Source organism: Pongo pygmaeus, chromosome 18 (assembly GCF_028885625.2).
Source record: "Pongo pygmaeus isolate AG05252 chromosome 18, NHGRI_mPonPyg2-v2.0_pri, whole genome shotgun sequence".
NCBI classification, from domain to species: Eukaryota; Metazoa; Chordata; class Mammalia; order Primates; family Hominidae; genus Pongo; species Pongo pygmaeus.
In genome coordinates this window covers 31,487,336-31,509,335 of record NC_072391.2, presented here as the reverse complement: position 1 = coordinate 31,509,335, position 22,000 = coordinate 31,487,336, and the positions used below count along the sequence as shown (strand labels likewise).

Genomic DNA, 22,000 nt, shown 5'->3' with positions numbered 1-22,000 from the left:
CTTTCAGGCCCAGCCCAGATACTTTGTAAACAAGAATGACGAGAGCTAACTTTTTTTTTTTTTTTTTAAATGAGACAGAGTCTTGCTCTTTCACCCAGGGAAGACTGGGTGATGCAGTGGCTCAATCTTGGTTCACTGCAGCCTCTGCCTCCAGGGTTCAAGCTATTCTCATGCCTTAGCCTCCTGAGTAGCTGGGATTACAGGCATGTATCACTACACCACACTAATTTTTGTATTTTTAGTAGAGATGCGGTTTTACCATGTTGGCCAGGCTGGTCTCGAACTCCTGACCTCAGGTGATCCGCCAGCCTTGGCCTCCCAAAGTGCTGGGATTACAGGCGTGAGTCACCACGCATGGCTGAGAGCTAACGGTTATTAAGCACCCGCCACTTTCTAGATGAGGTCCTTACTGACTTCCTTGGGTTATTTTAGGTAATCATCCCCATACCTCTTACGTGGCAGGTATGACTGTTACAGAGGGAGAAACCGAGGCTGAGAAAGGCTAAGTAGCGGCCACACCTCACTCAGCAGGTGACAGGCTGCAGTCGCACTCATGACATAGTCTGACTCTAGAGCAGGCCTTTTCTGCCCGCTTTTGCTGCCTCCAGAAGCCTCTCTGAATCCAAGGGTGGGAACTACTCCTCCTGCCCTCGAGCCTTCGCCAAAGCCAGGGCTTGGAGCGGCCGTGGGCTCCTCCTCCTTCCCCCAGGCTGGGCTCTTCAGGGGCGGAAACCTGCCTGGCTTCCCTGCCTCGCTCGACCCTGTAGCCCCTGGCACGAAGTAGATGCCCGTGATACCAGATTATTTCAGCAGGAGGGCAGGGGTGTTCCCGATGAAGACAGGAGATCCAGGGAGGAGAAGCGACTCCCGGGGCCACCCATGCGTAGATCTCGGAGCCAGGCAAGAGCCAGGTCCCGTGGGTCCGGGAGCGCGCTCGGGGCTCCTCCTCGCCCGCGCCCCCCGCGCCCCCCGCGCCCCTCGAGCCCCCTGCGCTCGCGTCTGCGGGGCCGGGAGGAAGGGGCGGCGCAGCCGGGCCGGGGCGGGCACCGAGGCCTGGCGGGCGGGCCTGGGGCGCTTTCGTGCCTGCCAGGGAAAGGCTGGCGAGGAGGCTGGGGGCGGACGCAGGGAGGAAAGAAGCAATGGGGTGTTTTTGCGTTTTGACATTTTAAAAAGAAATGCAGATTCGCTTCCCGGAGCCGGGCTGGCAGCCTGCGCTATGGTTGGGGACCAACGTGGGGCGCGGGCAGGGGCCGAGGAGGGAGGCGGCCGCAGCGGGGGCCCGGGAGCGCAGGGCGGGCCTGAAAGAGCTCCGCCCCAAGGGGCGCGGCCACCCCGGAGGCGGGCGCACGGCTGCTTCTCATTCATTGTCTTGACAAGAGCATCCTCAGCGGGCGAGTCCCCGGCTCCTCCAGCTCCTTCCTCCTCTTCCTCCTCCTCCTCCACCTCCGGCTTTTGGGGGGTCACGGTCCTCTCTCGGCAGCAGGTGAGGCTGGGCCTGGGAGGCGCGGATGGGCCGGGGCGAGGGCCACCTGTGGGGCGGCGCGCGCGTGGGAGCCGCGGGCTGCGGGGGCGCGCGGCTGTCACCGCGACCCAGCCAGCGCCAGGGCCAGACAGCAGGCGCAGCAGCCCGTGGGGGAACGCTGCCTGGAGTGGGGGCCGCCGGGGCCCCAGAGCGCTCTGCGGAGGCGAGGGCTAGGGACCACCGCGGCCAAGATGGAGGTGGGTGGCCGGGGGTCAGCACAGTGTTGAGGGCCCGACTCCCTCCGGAATTGAGTCTCGGGGAGGGTGGGGACGGGGGCAGGGTGGGGTGAGCGGGGCAGCTGCCTTGGGCTTGGAGACAGGAAGGGGTTGAGAGCAAAACAAGAAAAGACCAAGTTCCCCTTTCCGTGGTTTCCGGGCCTGGTACCTGTGGCGGGGGAGGAGGCAGGGTGGGGCGATGGCTTCCTGTCCCCCACCTCTGGTCCGGGGCTCCCCTCTCTCCAGACCCAGGCTGCTCCTCAAGGCTGGGGCTCTTCACACACGCTCCTCACCGCTCTTTGGGCAGGCCGACCTAGCAGCCTCTTTGGGAGTCCTGGGGTGGCCGGGGGTGCTGGAGCCCCCAGTGAGTAGGCGAGGCTGAGGCTAGGGGCAGAGGCTCTGGGCATGGCAGCCTCCGAGCGGCAGCACAGGCCCCTTCCCTGAGCAGGAAGGTGTTGCGGTGGCGCAAGGTCGCCCCTGGAGTTCCTTGCTCCCCACCCAGACACTGGGGGAAACCATCCTAGCTGGACCTCAGAGCAGTCGGAGTGGCCTCTCCCTTCCTGTGTGCAGTTCACATGGGGGTGGAGATGGCTCTTAAGGGCACCTGCTTTTCTGAGCGGAGGCGAGAGGCAGAGGTATGGGGAGGAGGAGATACCGGGACCTGAGCCAGAGACCTGCTGGGGAAGCCATCCTGCTGCCTCACTCCCCTCGGGCAGCCCCCACGCCACTTCCTCCTGTGTCCAGCCCCATGCCAGCAGGCGAGGGAGGCCAGCTCCTGTCCCTGCCTTTAGGAAGCGCTGTGTGGGTGTGAGGGAGGTGGGCTCTGGACACGGTAACTAAGAGAGAACCCACCCTCGGAGCCATCTGGGCTGATGACGCCTGAGTCTGAACCATTAGGAAGGACGGGCTCCGCATCCATCAGCCAGTCAGTCAACAAACATGCAGTAGGGCAACACCACACCAGGCTCTGTTGCAGAGGCTAAGGGTACAGATTGAGAGGGTGGCTCAGAGTGGCCTGGGGCCAGGGAGAAGGGGGCTTGCAGGTTAGACAGAAGGAGAGGCTGGGGAAGGCGAGCAGGCATCAGCCACAGAGGAAAGGATAGGGAGCCCCTGGAGATGATGCTGGGACCTCAAAAGCCAGACTAAGGGGTGTCCTGGGGGAGGTGGGGACCACTGGAAGATCAGAGTTGACCTGAAGGGAGAAATGCTCTTATGCTGTGCGCCCCCAGAATGAGCCGGCAGGTGGTCCGCTCCAGCAAGTTCCGCCACGTGTTTGGACAGCCGGCCAAGGCCGACCAGTGCTATGAAGATGTGCGCGTCTCACAGACCACCTGGGACAGTGGCTTCTGTGCCGTCAACCCTAAGTTTGTGGCCCTGATCTGTGAGGCCAGCGGGGGAGGGGCCTTCCTGGTGCTGCCCCTGGGCAAGGTGAGCCCCTGGGGCCCTGGGGGGAGCAGCTCCCATGGCTCTGTGCAGGTCCTGATTAGGTGACTGTCACCAGGCCTTCCAGGGCCTGTGTTGCCATCTGGAAAACTGAGCTGGGCCCCATGAGCCTTACACTTCCTCCAGCTCCTCTGTGCTGTGGCTGTGTGGAAACTGACGCTCAGAATGAGCCAACACAAGATGGGTCACACCAGTGACCAGGACTACAGACAGTCCTGCAGACCCACGACCAGCCCTTCTGAGCCTCAGCCTGGGGCTGGAAACACAGAGAGGGCTGTGATGGGGTCTGGGGGCCCCCGACTGCAGACAGTCTGCAGACCCACGACCAGCCCTCCTGAGCCTCAGCCTGGGGCTTTCTCCCCATGGAAACACAGAGAGGGTTGGGATGGGGTCTGGGGGCCCTGGCAGCATTCTCGGGGTTGGGAGGGACTCTGGCTCTGGGCCTGTCTGAGGACCCAGGAACTCTGTCCCCTAGCTCGCAGGCAGGGATGATGCAAGAGGTGCTCTCCCCCACCCCCAGCCCTGCCCTCCCCTGGAGCCTGCTGCCCCCTCCGCTGGCTGTCTGCTGCCCCGCACCCCCAGCACACTCCTGTGCTCTTTGGGGGGTAAGACAGGAAGGGGAGATGGGCCCCAAGTTGTTACCTTAAAAGGGCCGATGGAAGCAAAGAGAAGAGGAAGTGGTTGTCGGGGTGAGAGCTGGGCCCGCGCCCCGCACGGCTGTCAAACAGGAAGCCCTGCTGAAGCAGCTGTCCCCGGAAGAAGCCATTTCCAAACCTCTGCTCCTGCCTGGGGCCAGTTAAGACAGGCTCCCTGGCCCCTCTCCTTTTGGGAGGACCCACCCCTGCAGCCCCACCACTCACACTTGCTCTCTGGGGAGCCGCCCCCACCCCCACCCCCAGCCCCCATACACCTGTCCTGGCTCCAGGGCCAGTTGTGCCCATGGAAGCCTCACTTGGGGAAGCTGGGGTGGGGGTGCCAACTCTAAGGGCAGAGACAGACTGAGACAGAGACCGGCAGGAACTCCACCAGGGTCTTGCATAGCCCCCAACCTCTGCCATGCGTGGCCAGCCCTCCTGGGGTTTGCCCAGGCCATTTTGGGGCTGGAACAAGAGAAGAACAACCCGACCCCTGCCCCTACCCTAGGCCCTGGTCCAGCTCCCAGGGACACCACAGCTTTCTTCTCTGGGCCTCTCTGAAGGAGGTGTGGGGAGGTTGGATTGGGTTTGGGGGGAAAAGCACCTACATCCAAGGCCCTGCTGTGCCTTTAGACTGGACGTGTAGACAAGAATGCGCCCACGGTCTGTGGCCACACAGCCCCTGTGCTAGACATCGCCTGGTGCCCGCACAATGACAACGTCATTGCCAGTGGCTCCGAGGACTGCACAGTCATGGTGAGTGATGGTGGGGACCCAGGGGCTGGGAGAGGGGCTCTAGGATGGGATCTGACATTTGGAGCCCTGAAGACTCACCTGTCCCCTCCTCTGCAGGTGTGGGAGATCCCGGATGGGGGCCTGATGTTGCCCCTGCGGGAGCCTGTCGTCACCCTGGAGGGCCACACCAAGCGTGTAGGCATTGTGGCCTGGCACCCCACAGCCCAGAACGTGCTGCTCAGTGCAGGTGCTGCGGGAGGAGGGGCCTGGGGGTGGCTGGTGGCCTGCACTGGATAAGAGCAGGAGGCTCATGGCTTCTGACACTGTGGGGAACGTGCAGGTTGTGACAACGTGATCATGGTGTGGGACGTGGGCACTGGGGCGGCCATGCTGACGCTGGGCCCAGAGGTGCACCCAGACACGATCTACAGTGTGGACTGGAGCCGAGACGGAGGCCTCATTTGTACCTCCTGCCGTGACAAGCGCGTGCGCATCATCGAGCCCCGCAAAGGCACTGTTGTAGCTGTGAGTCGCCATCCACCCTGACCCTTGACCCTACAGCCTTTATCCTTCTTATGTACCATCAGCCAGGCCCTTGGATGCTGCCCTCCCTCGCCTCCACCTGGGACTGGCCCCGTAGGGTGTGTATGGGTGCCTGACCTACCACCTCCCTTTCCTTGCAGGAGAAGGATCGTCCCCACGAGGGGACCCGGCCCGTGCGTGCAGTGTTCGTGTCGGAGGGGAAGATCCTGACCACGGGCTTCAGCCGCATGAGTGAGCGGCAGGTGGCGCTGTGGGACACAGTGAGTGCTGGGGCAGGAAGCTGAGGGCCCCCAGGCTGGGAACCAAGACTGGAGGTTTCCTCCCTGCTCTGCCACTCACCTGGCAGGATGGCCACGGGCCTCAGTTTACCCAGGCGTGAGATGGGTGTTCCCACTGGTTGGTTGGGAGGGCCCTCACAGGTCACTGCCCAGGGAAGACCACCATCCCAGGGCCTGGGATGTTACCTCTCACCTGTGTCTACAGAAGCACCTGGGGGAGCCGCTGTCCCTGCAGGAGCTGGACACCAGCAGCGGTGTCCTGCTGCCCTTCTTTGACCCTGACACCAACATCGTCTACCTCTGTGGCAAGGTGGCCTCGTCAGGCAGGGTGGGGGTGGGAGGTGGGCAGGATGGGCCTGGAGAGGGCCAGGGCAGCGGGCATCTGCTGGTATTGACCCTCCCTCTGCACCTGCCACCTACAGGGTGACAGCTCTATCCGGTACTTTGAGATCACTTCCGAGGCCCCGTTCCTGCACTATCTCTCCATGTTCAGTTCCAAGGAGTCCCAGCGGGGCATGGGCTACATGCCCAAACGTGGGCTGGAGGTGAACAAGTGTGAGATCGCCAGGTGACTGACCCCCGGCCCTGACCGCAGCATGCCCCTTAGGCAGTTCCAAGCCTGCCCAACCAGACTGTGGGCCCCGCTCACCTTCCCCTTCCCACAGGTTCTACAAGCTGCACGAGCGGAGGTGTGAGCCCATTGCCATGACAGTGCCTCGAAAGGTGATGCTCCCCCGCCCCACCCTGGGCTCCAGGCTGGGCACTGACTTTGCAGTCTTGCAGGGGGGTGTCCTGGCATAAGTGCTTTCCTCACTATCCTTGGCCTTGCCTACAGTCGGACCTGTTCCAGGAGGACCTGTACCCACCCACCGCAGGGCCTGACCCTGCCCTCACGGCTGAGGAGTGGCTGGGGGGTCGGGATGCTGGGCCCCTCCTCATCTCCCTCAAGGATGGCTACGTACCCCCAAAGAGCCGGGAGCTGAGGGTCAACCGGGGCCTGGACACTGGGCGCAGGAGGGCAGCACCAGAGGCCAGTGGCACTCCCAGCTCGGTGAGAGGGCCAGGAAGCCAAGGAATAAAACTGGGAGGGTGGGGTGGGGCTGGCATTTGGGGCAGCTCAAACTCACAACATTGGGAATCTTTGCGGGGCTGGGAGTGGTAATCCTGAGGCCTCAGAACACAGGTTTCAGACTGGTAGGCCTGCAGGTCTCCAGGCAGCAACCAGCTGAGCAACTAAAGGGCCCAAGGCCAGGGCTCTAGGGATGGGGCTCAGCAGATGCTGGGGCAAGGGGAGCCAGGGAGGAGCTGGGCCTAATGCAGCACCGCGTCCCCAGGATGCCATGTCCCGGCTGGAGGAGGAGATGCGGAAGCTCCAGGCCACGGTGCAGGAGCTCCAGAAGCGCTTGGACAGGCTGGAGGAGACAGTCCAGGCCAAGTAGAGCCCCACAGGGACTTCAGCAGGGTCAGCCATTCACACCCATCCACTCACTTCCCATTCCCAGCCACATGGCAGAGAAAAAAATCATAATAAAATGGCTTTATTTTCTGGTACCTCCCAGACTCTGATGACTGGTCCCCTAGACACGGGGTTTGCTGAACCAACCAGCCCTAGAGCTTCCCCTCCACCACGCTGAGGGGACTGACCCATGGCAGGGGATGTGGGATGCCCCCTGACTTACTACATCACAGGAACAGGGCCTTCGTGGGTAGAAGCCAGCCATGCTGATGTGGGCCAGGAGGCTGCTCTCCGTTTCCGAGCTCCTTCTCAGAGCTGACATAGCTGAGCTATTTAAGGCCCTAGCTTAGGACCTCAATAATTCCCAAATTTACCAAAAATCTGCCTTTCCTAGTCAACCAAAACATCAGGTTGCACATGACTCTGCTGGCACTGTTGCTTGTGAGGAAATGAACCAATCATCACTTACAGGGTAAGCATCTTTTAAACTGCAAGTCCAAAGATAAAAATAACGAGGGAGGCCGGGTGTGGGGACTCACGTCTATAATCCCAGCACTGTGGGAGGCTGAGGCGGGAGGATCACTTGAGCCCAGGAGTTTGAGACCTGCCTGAGCAACATGGCGAGATACCGTCTCTACAAAAAATAAAATAAAAAATTAGCCAGGCATGGTGGTGCGCACCTATAGTTCCAGCTACTCAGGAGGCTGAGGCAGGAGGATCCCTTGAGCCCAGGAGATCAAGGCTGCAATGAGCCACTGCACCACTGCACTGCAGCCTGGGTGACAGAGCAAGACACTGTCTCTAAAAAATATAAATAGGCCAGGTATGGCAGCTCACGCCTGTAATCCCAGCACTTTAGGAGGCCAAGGCAGGTGGATCACCTGAAGTCAGAAGTTCGAGACCAGCCTGGCCAACATGGTGAAACCCCATCTCTACTAAAAATACAAAAATTAGCTGGGCATGGTGGCAGGCGCTTGTAATCTCAGCTACTCAGGAGGCTGAGGCAAGAGAATTGCTTGAACCCGGGAGGCGAAGGTTGCAGTGAGCCGAGATCATGCCATCGCACTCCAGCCTGGGGCACAAGAGTGAGACTTCGTCTCAAAATATATATATATATATATATATATAAATGTATATATATATATATATTTTTTAAATATATAAAACAAGGGAACTTCTTGTAAGGAAAAGACAGAACTGAAGCAACAGGCTGACCCTAGTTTACCAGAGAAGAAACTGAGGCTGAGAGTAGGAACCCAGCTCACTGAAGGGCAGATCCCAAGTCAGAGTCTAAGTGTCCCCACTTTTTTATTTATTTAATTTTTTCTGAGACAGAGTTTCATTCTTGTCACCCAAATTGAGTACAATGGCACAATCTCGGCTCACCGCAACCTCTGCCTTCTGAGTTCAAGCCATTCTCGTGCCTCAGCCTCCCAACTAGCTGGGATTACAGGCGTGTGCCGCCACGTCCAGCTAACTTTTGTGTTTTCAGTAGAGGTGGGGTCTCACCATGTTGGCCAGACTGGTCTCAAACTCCTGGCCTCAAGTGATCTGCCTGCCTCGGCCTCCCAAAGTGCTGGGACTACAGGCGTGAGCAGCTGTGCCTGGCCCTACGTCTCCCCTTTTGAATTCGGAGCCTTCCCCCGTGTAGTGAGCGCTTCTGCCTCTCTAGCTCTTCCTGTGGGTTCTGTCTGGGCCTGGCCTCTGTGATGGACCTGGCAGGAACAGGTCTGTCAGGCCTTGTGGGGAGTGGGTGTGGGAATAGGTTTTGATGGCTGACAGCAGGTGATCCTGAGATGGGAGGACACAGGGCTGTTTGGGATGGGCGTCTTAGCCATAGTGGGGTTTGGTTCATATCAAGCAGGGACCACCCATGGCCTCATTTCCAGGCCCCACCTTTTCAGTATGCCATAGAAAACTACCTGGGCAGTAGAGGTGTGGGAAGAAAACAAAAAAGAAAGCCGGGCGTAGTGGCACACGCCTGTAATCCCAGCAATTTGGGAGGCCGAGGCGGGTGGATCACCTGAGGTCGGGAGTTCAAGACCAGCCTGACCAACATGGAGAAACCCTGTCTCTATTAAAAATACAAAATTAGCCGGGCGTGGTAGCTCATACCTGTAATCTCAGCTACTCGGGAGGCTGAGACAGGAGAATCGCTTGAACCTGGGAGGCGGAGGTTGTGGTGAGCCAAGATCGTGCCATTGCACCCCAGCCTGGGCAACAAGAGCGAAACTCTGTCTCAAAAACAAACAAACAAACAATCAAAAAACCCCAAAAATTAGCTGGGTGTGGTGGAGTGTGCCTGTAATCCTAGCTACTAGGAAGACTGAGGCAGGAGAATCGCTTGAACCTGGGAGGGGGAAATTGTAGTGAGCCAAGATTGCACCACTGCACTCCAGCCTGGGTAACAGAGCAAGACTCTGTCTCAAAACAAACAAAAAAACGCAGGAGAAGAGTGTGTGATGGCTGAAACTTGCAATTTCTCACTCTCAACGAGCCCTGGCCCCAACTGGGTTATTTGGGCTCCCTCCCTAGGTCTCAGGGACCTCTGTTCAAAGTCCTAGCAATCTGGGCCAGGCACAGTGGCTCACGCCTAAAATTCCAGCACTTTGGGAGACCAAAGCGGGCAGATCACTTGAGGCCAGGAGTTTGAGACTGGCCTGGCCAACATGGTGAGACCCCGTCTCTACTACAAGTACAAAAATTAGCCGGGCATGGTGGTGCACCCCTGTAATCCCAGCTACTCAGGAGGCTGAAGCACAAGAATCTTTTGAACCTGGGAGGCAGAGGTTGCAATGAGCTGAGATGGCACCACTGCACTCCAGCCTGGGCGACAGAGCAAGACCCTATCTCAAACAACAACAAATAAAACAAACAAGGTCCTAGCAACCCTACTAACCTGTTATGAAGGCTGATACAGGGGCATCACCTGCCCCAATTTTCTGACTCAGGTCAGCCTTATATTCCTACTCTAATCTCACCCCTATCCCCATCCCACACCCACTATTCCTAAAACCTCCATGGTCCTCCGGGGGCAGCTATAGACACATCAAGCCCAGGGCTATGGGGCCACTGGAAACTTCTCCAGTGGGTCTGAAAACATCAGCATTCCAGCTGTTGATGAGCCCCTACGTGGGCACCGCTACCTCTTGGGCCTGAGAAGGCTAGGGGCAACCTGCAGGGAATATGTGGAATTGTATATGGTGCCTCTGACACTGCGGTGATGTCGGGAAGAGGGAGAGGTTTGTTCAACTGGTCATGGCCCTGAAAACCCTGATCGCTTCCTCATCTCTGCATCTTGAAGGCTGGCAGAGAGCAGGAACCCTGAGCTCTCTGGGAGGTGGGTGGGTGGTGGCAGTACAGACTCCTAGACGTCTACACGGAGTTACAGAGAGAAGGCTTTCTCAGTAGACCCTGGAAGGGACTTTTACGGTAGAACTTTCATTTTACAAGCAGGGATAGAGGCCTAGATGGGGACAGAGATGTGTCCAAGGTAAAACAATGGACGGAGGCAGGGCAGGGAGAGGCCAGGTCCTAGACTTGGCCTCAGCACCCCTCCCACACACACGTCGACACAGAAGCTGGTCCAGATTTATAATTTAATGGCTGTGCAGTTCCCAGTCCCTCATTTCTGTCGCTGACGTGCCCACTGCTCTGGGGTCAGGGTTTTCTGTTCAAAGGCATGGATGTGCGGGAGCTCTTCTGCTAGGCACGCGTTCACCAGCCTGGGGCGAGAGAGGGGGTTAGGAAAAGGCAGGCGGTGATCGCACACCCCGAGGCTAGGGTGACCCAAGAGACTGTAGGTGTCCCCAAGGTTGCAGTCCCCAGGCCGTGGGAACATGTACTTGGAGAGAGGGTCTACATCGAAATACTCGAAGCAGGGGTCACAAAGGCGGGATCCTCAAGGTCCCTGAGCCACGCCGGGGGGAGTGCGGGAGTTAGGTTGCAGGGGTAGGGGGAGTGGCTGGGGTTGTGGTACAGGAGCTGAGACCTCGCTAGGCAAGGTGCTCCCAGGGCCTCACCTATGTCTCTGAAGCAGCGGTTTCCCCTCGAACTTGGCCGACACCACCAGGACTCGGAAGCTACAGGCGCAACGGTTGAGGGTCGTGTCCTCCACCTCCTACCGAGCGGAAGAATATGAATGGTGCCGAACCCGCCCCCTGAGCTCTTTTCCCCTCGTCCGGCAGCTCAACTCACCACATGCTCCGCCTCCAGGTCCCGCTGCAGCTTCTCCCGGAGGTATTCGGCGCTGAGTTCCATGGCGGTAGTCCAGCTGGGACGGCAGCCCAACCGGGACACAACCCCCTCGGACGGCTGCCGCGCTACCTTGCTGCCTTACAGGAGCCACTTCCGCTGGAAAACTCACTTCCGCCCTTACTAAGGCGTACGTCAACGCAGTACTTCCGCCCTCAGGCAGCCGGGCTTTCCAACGGTCCAGGCTTTTCGCGCTTGCCATCTGTCAGCCAATCAGAGCCTGAGGAAGGTGGGACTCGGGCGGAGCCGATGCTGAATGGTATGCGCTCGCCGACGCAACAGCAGTCTGGCTTCGGCGGTCGGACTTCTACACCCGTCTCCAGACACGAAAGGGGCACGTACCCGCGCCACCGCGGCCTCCAGGCTCCCTCCGGATAGTCCCCGAGAGCTTGTTCCGAAGCAAGCACCCTGCAGCCCTAGCAATCCAGCCCTCCCCTGGACCCTAGGTCACGGCAATCAACCCCCTGCTGTGGTTCCCGAACCCCAAGGCCCGATGGGTCCCGCGGGGGTCGCGGCGAGGCCAGGGCGCTTCTTCGGCGTCTATCTGCTCTACTGCCTGAACCCCCGGTACCGGGGCCGCGTCTACGTGGGGTTCACTGTCAACCCTGGTCGTCGGGTCCAGCAGCACAATGGGGGCCGCAAAAAAGGCGGGGCCTGGCGGACCAGCGGGCGAGGGCCCTGGTGAGAGGGGGAGGACTTCTGTGCCGGGAGGAAGGCTTCCCGGAGGAGGCGGACCCCGCGGGGCACAGGCCCGATGAGAAGGACCGGCCAGGACTGTGACAGGGGCGGGGCGTCTGTGGCGGGGACGGGGCCTGTCGCAGGGGAGGAGCGTGACGGGGAGGCGGTGCCCGGGGCATCTCCGCGGCGGAACTCAGGGAAGGAGCTAGCTGGGGCGGGGGTGATGATCCAGGCTGGGTTCCAGCGTAGGGGTCTTGGTGGGCACGCTGGGGTCGGGTGGAGTGCTGGAGGGAGAGGAGGTGGGACAGGTGGGTACCTGGGCTGGAGGCAGGGCCTGAGGTGGCCAGGTGCAGGGGGCTGCACCTCTCGGCTGAAGCCGGGAATGAGGACCCCGCTGTCGGGTGGGATTGGAGGGGACTCGCGGCTGAGGCTCTGGGCTTCGACAGGGACATCCCCTTTCTCCTCCCCAGGGAGATGGTGCTTGTCGTGCACGGCTTCCCGTCCTCTGTGGCCGCCCTTCGGGTAAGGAAGGAGACCGGGCAGCGGCGGCCGGGCGAGGGCTTGGGTTCTGCCCCTCGCTCCGAGCCACCCTGACGCCCCTGTACGCCGCCCGCAGTTTGAGTGGGCTTGGCAGCACCCGCACGCCTCGCGCCGCCTGGCGCACGTGGGGCCTCGCCTGCGAGGAGAGACCGCCTTCGCGTTCCACCTGCGCGTGCTGGCGCACATGCTGCGCTCACCGCCCTGGGCGCGCCTCCCGCTCACGCTGCGCTGGGTGCGCCCAGACCTCCGCCAGGACCTCTGCCTCCCGCCGCCGCCGCACGTGCCCCTGGCCTTCGGGCCTCCACCGCCCCAGGCTCCGGCCCCAAGGCGCCACGCAGGTCCCTTTGATGACGCGGAGCCTGAGCCAGACCAGGGGGATCCAGGGGCCTGCTGCTCCCTGTGCGCCCAGACCATCCAGGTGAGGTCCCCCCCAGGCACGGACGGCTCTAGAGTCCAGACGACTTCGGATCCAGCTCTTTCTTGAGGGAAACCCACTGACACGCTTTGGTCACCCTATCCCCATCTCTAAGATGCTGATGCTATAGTACTTACGGCCATTCCTGAGCAAAGCAGGACCTGCTCAGGGCCTTCACCATTTGCCCTTTGACGAAAAGGTTCTTCCCTAGGCCATCTGTACTCCGCTGCACTCCAGTGTGGTCGACAGAGCATGACCCTGTCTACCTCTTTTTTTTTTGAGAAGGAGTCTAGCTCTGTCGCCCAGGCTTGAGTGCAGTGGCGCGATCTCGGCTCACTGCAAGCTCCGCCTCCTGGGTTCACGCCATTCTCTTGCCTCAGCCTCCCGAGTTGCTGGGACTACAGGCGCCCGCCACCACACCTGGTTAATTTTTTGTATTTTTGGTAGAGACGGGGTTTCACCGTGTTAGCCAGGATGATCTCGATCTCCTAGCCTCGTGATCCGCCCGCCTCAGCCTCCCAAAGTGCTGGGATTACAGGTATGAGCCACCGCCCCCGGCCCTTTTTTTTTTTTTTTTTTTTTTTTTTTTAGACAGAGTCTTGCTCTGTTGCCCAGGCTGGAGTGCAGTGATCTCAGCTCACTGGAACCTCTGCCTCCTGGGTTCAAGCGATTCTCCTATCTCAACCTCCCAAGTGTGCCACCACACCTGCCAAATTTTTGTGTTTTTAGTAGAGATGGGGTTTCGCCATGTTGGGCAGTCTGGTCTCAAACTCCTGACCTCAAGTGATCTGCCCGCCTCGGCCTCCCAGAATGCTGGGATTATAGGCGTGAGCCACCATGCCTGGACATGACCCTGTCTCTAAAACGATGTAATGAATTGCAGCTCATTCTTGTGCACTTTTCTGCCACCCCCTTTCCCTTAACACTTAATATTGTCTGGCATGCTACGTGTTTTCTTGATCTCATTAGTCTCTCCCACCCCAGCTGCCATACTGCACTCTCAGAGGGCAGCACTTATCACTGCTATAGAACAAGGTCCTGCACAGAGCCGATGGCCCGGAAATTTTCTTTTTGTTTATGTATTTATTTTTTTTGAGACGGAGTCTTATTCTGTCTCTCAGGCTGGAGTGTAGTGGTGCTATCTCGGCTCACTGCAACTTCTGCCTCCTGGTTTCAAGCAATTCTCCTTCCTCAGCCTCCAGAGTAGCTGGGATTACAGGCGCCTGCCACCGCGCCTGGCTAATTTTTGTATTTTTAGTAGAGATGGGGTTTCACCATGTTAGTCAGGCTGGTCTCAAACTCCTGACCTCAGGTGATCCTGCCCACCTAAGCCTCCCAAAATGCTGGGATTACAGGCATGAGCCACCGTGCCCGGCCTAAATATTTAATAAAATAATGGACGGTGGGTGCCTTCTACTGAGCTCCCGGTAATTGTGAGTGAGTAGAGGACTTGCCCTGTGGAAATTCAGTGACCTGCTGGGTGTTGCTGAGCTGTGAGGAAGTTCAGGTCTGGCTGCAGTGGTGAGGCTGTGACTCAATCAATCACTGCTGATGTTCACAGGACGTTCACCAGCTTAGTCCCAGGGGCAAGGATTTTAACTGTCCACCTCAGTTTCTTCATTTGTAAGATGCAAATAACAGTCACCCTGGCCTCACGGGATGGAGCTTGTAATGCCCAGAACAGTGCCTGCTGCACAGAGGGGCTTGCAGCCAGCTCCCTCTCCCTGCTTGTCTCTTACCTGCCTGCTGCCTGGGACAGAATGAAGAGGGGCCCTTGTGTTGTCCCCACCCTGGCTGCCTGCTAAGGGCCCACGTGATCTGCCTGGCAGAGGAGTTTCTTCAGGAAGAACCAGGGCAGCTTCTGCCCCTAGAGGGCCAATGCCCTTGGTGAGTGCAGTCCCCTGGCCCCAGCCTGGTCCACTTCTGGGAAGAGGGTGCCCAGTTGTGCAATCCAGGCCCAGGCAGCTGAGTCCTTATCTCAGCATCCAGGGCCAATACTGGAGGGGGCTTGTGGCATCTGACTCTGTATCTCCTACCTGCCCCTCTCCTTGGTAGCTGTGAGAAGTCACTGCTTTGGGGAGACCTGATCTGGCTGTGCCAGATGGACACTGAGAAAGAAGTAGAAGACTCAGAATTCGAAGAGGTGAGTGGGCTTTGGTGGCGGGCTCCCTACTCCACTCCCTGCCCTAGGCTGCCTGTGACCACACTTCTTGCCTCTGCAGGCACACTGGACAGACCTGCTGGAGACCTGATCCTCAGTGTCCCTACCCCCTCCTACCTCTTTTCTGTGCCACCTGCCGCGGGTCCAGCACGTTTTTACTTGAGTACAATAAAAAGTCTGAGTCAAGGATGCCTTATGGTGGATGCCGAGGACAGGAGCGGAGCTAGTAGCCTAAGGTCCTGCCAGTCACAGGGTTTCCTCAGGGGCACAGAGGAGGCAGGAGGGGCCCCTGGCCCTAGCATGTGAACAGCTTCTACTCTGCCTGGAAACCCCATGCCTCAGCTTTCCCCTACTTGCCTCTGAGCTCATGCAATTCTTGGAACCCTGGGAGACTTACCTTGGAATTGAATGCAAATAGGACAAAGACCAAGAAGGATGGGGGGATGCCCTCCTTCCACGGGGCCCTGTGGCTTCCAAGTCTCAATCTCCTCTAGTCTCTTGTCTGCGGAGCCTCCTTCAAACCCAGGGAAAGAAAAGCACCTGCCAGGGTTGTTGTTCTTCTAGAATCTTCTATTGATGCTCTGTGAGGTCCCCCGGGAGCCATGAAGCTGGGGCTGGCTCCCAGGGCAATGGGACTCCAGTGTCCTTGTCCTTTCTTATTCTTTCTGTTCTTTCTTTCTTTCCTTTTTTTTTTTTTGAGACAGAGTCTCACTCTGTTGCCCAGGCTGGAGTGCAGTGGTGTGATCTTGGCTCACTGAAACCTCCGCCTCCTGGGTTCAAGCGATTCTCTTGCCTCAGCCTCCCGAGTAGCTAGGATTACAGGTGCCCGCCATCATGCCCAGCTAATTTTTGTATTTTTAATAGACACGGACGGGGTTTCATCATGTTGGCCAGCCTGGTCTCGAACTCTTGACCGCAGGTGATCCTGCTGCATAGACCTCCCAAAGTACTGGGATTACAGGCGTAAGCCACCACACTCAGCCTCTTTCTTGTTCTATGCATCCATGCTCTGCTCCACTTCTGCCCCTTCACTCTGCCCACACACATCACTCCAGACTGGCCTTGTGGTCAGAGCCTGGAATGCCTGGGCTGCTGGGGGCCTGTGGACTGCACTGGGCCAGAACCCCTGCTGCCTTCAAGACCGGCCTGTAGCCAGCAGGTAGGTGACTTTTCCCAGGCCTGCCTATCCCACCTTTCCCCTCCACTCACTCACCTCCCTTGCCTGGGTCAATTAGAGAAAGCTTGTCGGCCAGGCATGGTGGCTCATGCCTGTAACCTCAGCACTTTGGGAGGCCGAGGCGGGCGGATCATCTGAGCTCAGGAGTTTGAGACCAGCCTGGCCAACATGGCAGAACCCCGTCTCTACTAAAAATACAAAAATTAACCGGATGTGGTGGTGTGCACCTGTAATCCCAGCTACTCGGGAGGCTGAGGCAGAAGAATCGCTTGAACCCAGGAGGGGGAAGTTACAGTGAGCCGAGATCGTGCTACTGCACTGCAGCCTGGGTGAGAGTGCGAGTCTCCATCTCATATAAAATAGAAAGAAAGCAAGCAAGCAAGCTTGTCTGTTGGCCTGCCCTGCAGGGTGGAGTTCAGAGGGAAGGTCAGGAGCCTAGTGACAGCTCAAAAAAAAAACCCAAATACTGATGTTGGCCCCTTTTGCCTTTCATTCATGTGTTTTCTACACACTAAACTCACATCTTGGGTTTGTAGATCACTCCAAGCTTGGCTGGAGCTGTGGTGGTAAGGAGGGTAATGGAGAAGCTTCCCCACTCTCAACCCCACCCCTTCCTTCCTGGAGTTCCCAGCCCTAACTTTAGATCCCTCCCACATTGGACCTTCAAAACCCTCAGGGCAGAGAGCAGCCCTACACTCCCTACACCGCACCCATACTCAGCCCCTGCAGGCAAGGAGAGAACAGGTCAAGTTCCTGAGAGCTCAGGTGAGTGACACACTGGAATGGCCCAGGGCGCTCTCGCCCTGCTCAGCTTGTGGCTCCAACATTCCAGAAGCCGAGGCCTCTGCCATCCCTGCCCTTTCCCGTGGATATTCCATTTCAATTAGACAACCCAGCCTGGCCGGAATCCCCCTGCGTTCCTTCTTTTCCTTTGTGTATTTTTGAGACAGGGTGTTGCTCTGTCACCCAGGCTGGAGTGTAGTGGGATCCTGGCCCACTGCAGCCTCAAATTCCTAGGCTGAGGCAATCCTGCCACCTCAGCCTCCTGAGTAGCTGGGGTTACAAGAGCAAGCCACCACACCCGGCTAATTTTGAAAAATATTTTTTGTAGAGGAGAGGTCTTGCTTTGTTGTCCAGGTTGGTCTCAAACTCCAGAGCTCAAGGGATCCTTTCCCGTTGGCCTCCCAAGGCTCTGGGATTACAGGCGGGAGTCACCCTGCCTGGGCCCCTCCTTTTGATGAGTCATCAGAGTTTTCATTCCCACACCAGGCTCTAGCCCCTAGTACCAGCTTAGTTGCTCAATGGGCTGTGTTTGTTCTGGAGCCCAGATGGACTGTGGCCAGGCAAGTGGATCACAGACCTGGCCGGCCTGGGAGGTTTCCACATGTGAGGGGCATGAGGGGGGCTCAAGGAGGGAAGCATCGGAGAGAGGAGCGCACTGGGTGGAGGCTGGGGGGTCACAGCAGGAAATGGTGAGACAGAGGGCACTGACTGGCAGGGAGACGGCACAGGCAGGCCCTAGAGCTTCCTCAGCGCAGCTGGACTCTCCTGGAGACCTTCACACACCCTGATATCTGGGCCCCATGCAGCAAGGGTGCTTTCACTGGTCTGCACTATGCCCCAGGCCCTGGGATTTTGAACAGCTCTGCAGGTGACTGAAAGGTGCGGCCAGGCTGGGGAACGACCTGGTTTCAGCCCCAGCCCTGCCACTGACTGGCTTTGTGAGCGCGGGCAAATCACTCAGCCTCCCTAGGCCTCAGTGACTTCCCTGAAAGCAAAAACTCTGCAAAGGGGCAGCTGGGTGCTGGCTCACACCTGTAATCCCAGCACTTTGGGAGGCTGAGGTAGACAAATCACTTGAGGCCAGGAGTTCGAGACTAGCCTGGCCAACATGGTGAACCCCATCTCCACTAAAAAAAAAAAAAAAATTAGCTGAGCATGGTTGTACATGCTTGTAATCCCAGCTACTTGGGAGGCCGAGGCTGGAGGATTGCTTGAACCCAAGAGGCGGAGTTTGCAGTGAGCTGAGATTGTGCCACACTGCACTCCAGCTTGGGTGACAGTGAGACTCCATCTCAAAAAAGAGAATTCCGCACACGGTGTTGTTGTGATAGTGTTAAGGGAATGGCCCTGGCTCTGGCCCCTGACGCAGAAACATGGAGCTGATCCAGGACACCTCCCGCCCACCACTGGAGTATGTGAAGGGGGTCCCGCTCATCAAGTACTTTGCAGAGGCACTGGGGCCCCTGCAGAGCTTCCAAGCCCAGCCTGATGACCTGCTCATCAACACCTACCCCAAGTCCGGTAGGTGAAGAGGGCCACCCACCCTCTCCCAGGTGGCAGTCCCCACCTTGGTCAGGAGGTCGTGCCCTCAGCCTGCTCACCTCCCATCTCCCTCCCTCTCCAGGCACCACCTGGGTGAGCCAGATACTGGACATGATCTACCAGGGCGGCGACCTAGAGAAGTGTAACCGGGCTCCCATCTACATACGGGTGCCCTTCCTTGAGGTCAATGATCCAGGGGATCCCTCAGGTGCACGGCTGGGTCCTGGGGGTAAGGGGAGTAGAGGAAGACAGGGCTGGGGCTTCTGCTCACCAGACCTTCCCTGACCCACTACTCAGGGCTGGAGACTCTGAAAGACACACCTCCCCCACGGCTCATCAAGTCACACCTGCCCCTGGCCCTGCTCCCCCAGACTCTGTTGGATCAGAAGGTCAAGGTGAGGCCGGGCTCAATGGTTCACACCTGTCATCCCAGTTTGAGGCTGAGGTGGGAAGGATCCCTTGAAGGCGAGAGATGGAGACCAGCCTGGGCAACATTGCTCATTGCTGTAGAGATGACATCCCATCTCTACAAAAAAAAAATTAAAAACCTGGTATGGTGGCATAGACTGTTCCCAGTTACTTAGGAGGCTCAGCAGGGAGGATTGTTTATGCAAATTGGAGGCTGCAATGAGCCCTGATGATCCTGGTGCTGCACTCCAGCCTGGGCAACACAGCAAAACCATCTCTACAAAAAAAAAGTTCCCACTGACTGGCAAGGAAAGCCAGGAAGCGGGGCTCAGGTGCCCTCCCAGCCATGTTCCTGTTCTTCTGGAAGGGCCTCCTTGCTTCTGCCAGGCTCATCACATCCTTTTTTTTTTGAGACAGAGTCTTGCTCTGTCACCCTGGCTGGAGTGCAGTGGCATGATCTCAGCTCACTGCAACCTCCGCCTCCCCAGTTCAAGAGATTCTTCTGCCTCAGCCTCCTGAGTAGCCGGGATTATAGGCGTGCGCCACCACACCCGGCTAATTTTTGTATTCTTTTTAGTAGAGACGGGGTTTCACCATGTTGGTCAAGTGGATCTTGAACTCTTGACCTTGTGATCCTCCTGCCTCGACCTCACAAAGTGCTGGAATTACAGGCGTGACCCACCAGGCCTGGCCCTTTTTTCTTTTTTTTTTTTTTTGAGACAGAGTTTCACTCTTGTTGCCCAGGCTAGAGCGCGATGGTGTGATCTCGGTTCACTGCAACCACCACCTCCTGGGTTCAAGCAATTCTCCTGCTTCAGCCTCCCAAGGAGCTGGGATTACAGGCACCTGCCACCACGCCCGGCTAATTTTGTATTTTTAGTAGAGATGGGGTTTCGCCATGTTGGTCAGGCTGGTCTTGAACTCCTGACCTCAGGTGATCTGGCCACCTTGGTCTCCCAAAGTGCTGGGATTAGAGGTGTGAGCCACCATGCCCAGCCTTCATCACATGTTGAGAGAGGACACTGTCTGCCTCTTGCTCTGATGAGGGTCCAATGCAAGGATAGTGAGTCTCTACAGCACTTAAGAAAGGCAGCGTGTGGTTGCTCACAGGTCAGCAGAGGAGGGGGGGCTGGTGGGGACCAGGCATGCCTTGCTCCAGATCAGGGTATGATGGCATTGGTGCAGATTATATTAGTATAGAATATGGTCTCAGGAACCAGGCAGGACTTTGGCTTCCGAGCAGGGTTCAGATCCCAGCTTGGCCCTACCTGTGTGGTGAGATCTCAAGCAAGTCAGCCTCTAAGCCTCAGGTTCCTCCTTTGCCAAACCAAGAGATGAGCTGGCCTGGGGTGGGCTGTGTGGTAATGGCGCTGGGGCCGGGACCTCTGCCCCCTCAGGTGGTCTATGTTGCCCGAAACCCAAAGGACGTGGCGGTTTCCTACTACCATTTCCACCGTATGGAAAAGACGCACCCTGAGCCTGGGACCTGGGACAGCTTCCTGGAGAAGTTCATGGCCGGAGAAGGTGGGTTTGATGGGAGGAAGGAGGGTGTGGAGCCGAGCGGTGGTGGCTACAACGCACAGCAACCCTGTGTCGGTGCCCCTTGCCCGCTTCTCTAGTGTCCTACGGGTCCTGGTACCAGCACGTGCAGGAGTGGTGGGAGCTGAGCCGCACCCACCCTGTTCTCTACCTCTTCTATGAAGACATGAAGGAGGTGAGACCGTCTGTGATGCTTCCCCCCATGTGACACCTGGGGGCGGGCACCTCACAGGGACCCACCAAGGCCACCCAGCCCCGTCCCTGGGCCGCCCCCACAACAAGCCCGGATTCCCCATCCTGCCTCCCTGGCCCAGGCCTCCCCACTGCAGTCCCACCTGGCAGCAGGCTCGGCACAGCTCTCATCTCCTGCACCTGAGTCAGCTGCGTGGGTGGCCACGGATCAGATACTTAGTCCTATTGCTTATCCTCACCAAAGGGTGTGGCACCCAGGGCCACACTCACGGAAGAAGACCATCCCGGTCCTCACCCATAGGCGCCAAGCCCTGTTCATGATGGGATCACAGGGCAGAGAGCAATTCATTTTACTCCAGAGACTAGGGCCCCAGGGGTCGAGGCTCTTTGGAGTTTCTAGGGGAAGTGGCCAGATCCCCTCTGAGGTTAGAGAGGGGGACCCGTTTTGTTTTGCTCCACTGAGGAGCCCTCTGCTGCTCAGAACCCCAAAAGGGAGATTCAAAAGATCCTGGAGTTTTTGGGGCACTCTCTGCCAGAGGAGACCGTGGACTTCATGGTTCAGCACACGTCGTTCAAGGAGATGAAGAAGAACCCTATGACCAACTACACCACCGTCCCCCGGGAGTTCATGGACCACAGCATCTCCCCCTTCATGAGGAAAGGTGGGTGCTGGCCAGCACCAGGGTTTGGGGTGGGTGGGAGCAGCAGCTGGAGCCTCCCCATAGGCACTCGGAGCCTCCTTTTGGGCGGGACTCCAGCTTTGCTCCCTGCCTTCCTCCCCCAGGCATGGCTGGGGACTGGAAGACCACCTTCACCGTGGCGCAGAATGAGCGCTTCGATGCGGACTATGCGGAGAAGATGGCAGGCTGCAGCCTCAGCTTCCGCTCTGAGCTGTGAGAGGGGCTCCCGGGGTCACTCCAGAGGGAGTGTGCGAATCAAGCCTGACCAATGGGCTCAAGAATAAAGTATGATTTTTGAGTCAGGCACAGTGGCTCATGTCTGCAATACCAGCGATTTGGGAGGTTGAGCTGGTAGGATCACAATAGGCCACGAATTTGAGACCAGCCTGGTAAAGTAGTGAGACCTCATCTCTACAAAGATGTAAAAAAATTAGCCACATGTGCTGGCACTTACCTGTAGTCCCAGCTACTTGGGAAGCAGAGGCTGGAGGATCATTTCAGCCCAGGAGGTTGTGGATACAGTGAGTTATGACATGCCCATTCACTACAGCCTGGATGACAAGCAAGACCCTCCCTCCAAAGAAAATAAAGCTCAATTAAAATAAAATATGATTTGTGTTCATGTAGAGCTTGTATTGGAAAGGAAGAGAAACTCTGAGCTGAAAGAGTGAATGCCCAGTGGGGCCACATATGATCACCCCTCCCCCAGCCTCCAGCTCCCCAGGTCACCATATCTGGGGAGGGGAGAAGGGTTTGGAGAAGTAAAACCCAGGAGACGTGTGGAGGGGGGATGTCTGTTTAATC

General features: G+C 58.0%; 4 protein-coding genes across 9 annotated transcripts; 3 read left to right on the top strand and 1 right to left on the bottom strand.

The window, feature by feature from the left end:
• The first annotated feature begins 712 nt into the window (after positions 1–712).
• On the top strand, positions 713–6,922 carry CORO1A (coronin 1A). 2 transcript variants are annotated; one of them, XM_063654254.1, is made up of 11 exons: positions 713–900; positions 2,967–3,165; positions 4,449–4,571; positions 4,668–4,797; positions 4,891–5,075; positions 5,234–5,353; positions 5,577–5,681; positions 5,794–5,939; positions 6,037–6,094; positions 6,207–6,422; positions 6,706–6,922. In XM_063654254.1, the coding sequence occupies exons 1-11, from the start codon at positions 785–787 to the stop codon at positions 6,808–6,810; spliced, it is 1,503 nt and encodes a 500-aa protein (XP_063510324.1). In that variant the 5' UTR covers positions 713–784; the 3' UTR covers positions 6,811–6,922. The 2 variants fall into 2 exon arrangements, with proteins under 2 accessions (XP_063510324.1, XP_054310449.1); XM_054454474.2 differs by lacking the exon at positions 713–900 and adding an exon at positions 1,329–1,483.
• A 3,487-nt stretch (positions 6,923–10,409) lies between these two features.
• On the bottom strand, positions 10,410–11,759 carry BOLA2B (bolA family member 2B). The gene is made up of 3 exons (XM_054454484.2): positions 11,025–11,759; positions 10,850–10,947; positions 10,410–10,552 (listed from the first exon to the last, which is right to left on the bottom strand). The coding sequence occupies exons 1-3, from the start codon at positions 11,085–11,087 to the stop codon at positions 10,453–10,455; spliced, it is 261 nt and encodes an 86-aa protein (XP_054310459.1). The 5' UTR covers positions 11,088–11,759; the 3' UTR covers positions 10,410–10,452.
• Positions 11,338–15,061, top strand: SLX1A (SLX1 homolog A, structure-specific endonuclease subunit). Its single transcript, XM_054454475.2, has 6 exons — positions 11,338–11,762; positions 12,230–12,281; positions 12,376–12,717; positions 14,474–14,601; positions 14,770–14,857; positions 14,937–15,061. The coding sequence occupies exons 1-6, from the start codon at positions 11,338–11,340 to the stop codon at positions 14,964–14,966; spliced, it is 1,065 nt and encodes a 354-aa protein (XP_054310450.1). The 3' UTR covers positions 14,967–15,061.
• Positions 15,062–15,211: 150 nt separating this feature from the next.
• On the top strand, positions 15,212–21,803 carry LOC129015842 (sulfotransferase 1A3). Of its 5 annotated transcripts, none has more exons than XM_054454479.2 (8): positions 16,740–16,817; positions 18,205–18,356; positions 18,460–18,585; positions 18,675–18,772; positions 20,183–20,309; positions 20,405–20,499; positions 20,998–21,178; positions 21,301–21,803. In XM_054454479.2, exons 2-8 carry the CDS (start codon positions 18,209–18,211, stop codon positions 21,411–21,413), a joined length of 888 nt encoding a protein of 295 aa, XP_054310454.1. In that variant the 5' UTR covers positions 16,740–16,817; positions 18,205–18,208; the 3' UTR covers positions 21,414–21,803. The 5 variants fall into 5 exon arrangements, with proteins under 5 accessions (XP_054310455.1, XP_054310451.1, XP_054310454.1 ...); XM_054454478.2 differs by having other exon boundaries at positions 16,755–16,817; positions 18,167–18,356; XM_054454476.2 differs by lacking the exon at positions 18,205–18,356 and having other exon boundaries at positions 15,902–16,817.
• The last annotated feature ends 197 nt before the right edge of the window (positions 21,804–22,000 follow it).